At 36.2% G+C, this 4,077-nt stretch overlaps 1 protein-coding gene across 1 annotated transcript; it reads left to right on the forward strand.

Moving 5' to 3' along the window:
• Positions 1 to 816: 816 nt before the first annotated feature.
• Positions 817 to 1,041, forward strand: VNE69_02177 (uncharacterized protein; the record flags this gene model as incomplete). The annotated part of the gene is made up of 1 exon (XM_065472728.1): positions 817 to 1,041. One exon carries the CDS (start codon positions 817 to 819, stop codon positions 1,039 to 1,041), a length of 225 nt encoding a protein of 74 aa, XP_065328800.1.
• Positions 1,042 to 4,077: the final 3,036 nt, after the last annotated feature.

A 4,077-nucleotide genomic window follows, 5' to 3' on the forward strand; every position in this document is an offset into this window, starting at 1 on the left:
TTTTGATAAGCACTACATTGTCTTCAATCACAGTAATTTTTTTCAAGATACTTTCCTTTTAAGACGAAGGTTTGGGCTTCTTACTGGCCATTTCCTAATATCAGATCTGCGCAGCTTGCAGTATCCTTGCCATTTGGTACATTTATGAGGGGAGGAGATCTAACGTGACTATCAACCGCCTTAACTGTGGCATCAAGTTTTAACAGTTCAAAATTCAAGGCAGATATTTCCCTCGTTCTTTCTACCTGGTCCACACATGTGTTCTGGATATAACAAAGTTTCTCCAATAATCGTTTTTGTACTTTTAGGACGAGCTCTGGTTCGAAGAGACTATTCCCTTCTTTCGAGCCAGTTTCGGTCTTTCGTCTTCTGGTTGGATTCTCTAAGAATTCCTGGGCCTTTATTTGTCTACCGCTATTACTAGTGAGCGCTTTCTTCGCTTTGCCTTCAAATTCTAGTGAACTCATGTTAGACCCAATTTTTTCACAGAAGAACTCGGTAGCTTTATTCCACCGTCCTCTTGGCATTCTACCAAATCTATTTAAAATTGATAGAAATACTCTTTGAAGCCCATCTTCTTTATTCGCTTCGGTACTCATAAGTACTGCTACAAGAGCCTAAGAAGTGGATTGAGTGGATGCACTAGTGTGTTCTGGCCCCTGTTCTAATTCAACAATGACTATTTCGCTCCTTGCCGCTTCGGTGTTTGATTTGTTATTTTTTCGGTTTTTTCCTCCTGCTCTGTCATTACCCTCTTTTTGCTATATAATCAACGCATAAATTTAAAATTAAATTTATGCCCCCACTTTTTTAAATATGACGAGAATGAAGACTAGAGAAGAAAAGGAACAGTTAAAAGTGCTGTTTTTGTGTTATAATTCCATCTTGGATAATCATGAGATAATTCAGTTATCTTATGATATTTTAAGTAAGGAATGTGATTTTGATCAAAATGATCTGCACAATTTCTTGGAAGCTGCAATAAGTTCATATAATGATATTTCATATCATAATGCTACGCATGAGTTCAATGCATTATAAAATGGGAATATCTTTTTTATAGACCAAAAATTGAACGAAAAGTTAGGTTTATCTTTTTGATTTGCTGCCTATTGCATGACATAGACCATCCAGGGTTCGATTCCCGTGGGCATAATAAATTTAATTTAGAAAATCTCCACGTGGATTTTAAAAAGAAATCCATGTATTAATTTTTACTTGGGCATTTGACAGAGGAAAATATGAATTTAATAAGTGAATTAACCTTATCTACAAATTTAATCATATAATGTACTGTTTGACGCTTTTAAAAATAAATATATAGGTCGGAATATTAATGGCGTCAAAAAAACTTAATATTATTGATTTCAAAATGTTGATAAAAATAGCAGACATAGGTGCTGTCAAATGTTTTATTTGGATTTTCCATCCCCTCTTTCGGAAATGTTTTTAAATACTTTTTGTAGCCAATCAAATCTGTCCATTTGTAAGAATATGATTGGTCAGCATTTGATCGGCTACGACACCCCCTCAATCAGTCTTCGACGTGTCCTTCTTAATATGACTTATGTTAACTCTCAATTCGCCTGCTGAATTTTTCCTTTTTACCAGAAATGCGTCTGCATTTAAAATTTTGACAATAATATAACCAGGTGACCATTTAGCTTCTAACTTTCCACTTCCTGGGTAATCTCTGTAAACTAAAACATCTTCTCCTATTTTAAACTTTTGCTTTATATCTTTTTTCCCTTTAACGATGTATTTGCTGTATTTTTTAAAGTTTAAGTCCCTCTTCCGTAAAAGTTCTTGCTTCGTATAGGTCTTAGGGGTAACTCCTATTCTCTCATCTATGGCTGTTGTTATTTGCTGACCGTATTTTAGAATGTACGGCGATGTTCCTATTGATCGGTTAAACGATAGATTTACTGCCAATGTAGCTTCTTTGACAACTTTCCTCCAGCCAATTTCGCCATAGTTTGCTAATTTTCTAATTTTGTTCGTCAATGTTTGTATGACCCTCTCAACCGCGCCTGTAGTCTGGTGATGGTATGGCGAACAAAATTCCCATGATATATTATACTTTGAACCTAATGCTTGTACCACGCTGTTGTCAAACTCTAAGCCGTTGTCTGTCAAGATTCTTTCGGGTATCCCATGCTTACTAATGATTAATTCTTCGATCGCCTTATATATTTCACAGCTCTTTTTGCTTCGTAAGATCTTGGTTTCTATCCATTTAGAGTAGTGATCGATCGCTACAAATATGTATCCGCTTCCGCTGTTGTCCGAAAGTTTTCCAAGCAGATCAAATTCCCACAGCTGATTGGGTCTTTCTGAAAGTATTACTTTGTTCTTTGTCTTCACGCGTTGATATCCCGAACGAAGACATGTTTTGCAATTGCTTACGAATTTCGAAATGTCTTGGTGCATTGTTTTCCACTTATGTGCCTGTGAAATCATAAATTTCATGGTATTTGATGTCCCATGCCCTGATATTTTATGGTACTCCTCTAGTATGTCGTTGATGTTATTATTCGATAACTGATGTAAATCAATGTTACATGTTTCACACTCTTGGTGAAATCTACTAAAGCCATCAGCAATGTTATGCTCTCCTTTTATATACTCCAATTCGAAGTCGTATTCCGCCAATTTGAGTGCCCATCTGAGAATCCTACTAGTTGGATCCTTCACTGTCCATAGATAGATTAAGGCTTTGTGGTCTGTTCTGAGCGTAAATTTGCTTCCCAAAAGGTAATGTCTAAAATGTTCTATTCCTTTAACCAAGCCAAGAAGTTCTTTATCGGTAACTGAATAATTCTTCTGACAATTATCTAGTCTTTTGCTAAAGGCGGCTATCATTTTTTCAGCTCCAGTTTTGTTCTTTTGCAGCAGCACTGCTCCTATTCCCGTTTCAGATGCGTCAGTAACCAGAATGAATGGAGCTTTAAAATTTGGCTGTGTACGTATTGTATTTTGGCTTAGTACTTTTTTAACGGTTTTAAACGTATCCAGCTGTTTGTCAGTAAGTTTAATTTTTTTACCAGATGTCTGTTTTTCGCCCTTAAGTACATCATACAAGGGTCCCGTAATTTCTGCCATCTTTGTCACAAAATCCCTGCAATAGTTGGCCATTCCTAGAAAACTCCTTAATTCCTTTATGGTGGTAGGAATTGGGTACGCTTGTATATCCTTAATGCGCGTTTCGTCTACCTTTATGATTCCGTTTCCAATGACGTTCCCCAAGATCTTTATTTCCGATCTAAAGAATTTACACTTTTTCTTATTAAGCGATAGATTTGCCGCTCTTATTTTTCCCAATACTATTCTCACATGTTTCTTATGTTCTTCCTTGTTCCTTGAATATATTATAATATCGTCTAAGTATGGGATCACAAAATTATGGTTTTCTTTCCTGAATATATTGTCCATTGCCCTTTGAAATGTTGCTGGGGCGTTACATAGTCCGAACGGCATACGATTAAATTCGTATAATTTCCCCCTATACGAAAATGCTGTCTTTTCCTTGTCTTCTTCTTGTAAAGGAATTTGATGGAATCCACTAGTCGCGTCCAGTATTGTAAAAATAGTTGCAGTTGATAGACTGTCAAAAATCTCGTCGATTCTAGATGTCATGTATGCGTCCTTTACTGTTATGCTATTCAGACCTCTATAGTCTACGCACATTCTCCATGTTTTGTCAGGCTTCGGTACCATCAGTATTCTGCTACACCAGGGACTTCTGCTTTCCCTTAAAATTCCAAGTTCTAGGAGTTTGTTGATTTCTTCATTTACGGCTTCTTCTTGTGATACTGGTATTCTTCCGTTCCTTTGGCAAATTATCTTCGTACTGTTCGTCTGTATACGATGACTACCTGCAGTGCAGAGGTTATAGTCGCTTATTTCTGTTTTGAAGACGTCCTCGTACTCTTTCAAAATTTTATTCTCTTCTAAATCACATGCGGAGTTCGACATTTGGTTGATTCTATATTTTGGTGCATTTAGAATATCTAAAATCAGTTTTTTATTGTCGCATATTACATTTGCTCCTATTATAACATATTTTATGTCTTTGAT

The sequence above is a fragment of the Vairimorpha necatrix genome, chromosome 2, assembly GCF_036630325.1.
Source record: "Vairimorpha necatrix chromosome 2, complete sequence".
Taxonomy (NCBI): domain Eukaryota; kingdom Fungi; phylum Microsporidia; family Nosematidae; genus Vairimorpha; species Vairimorpha necatrix.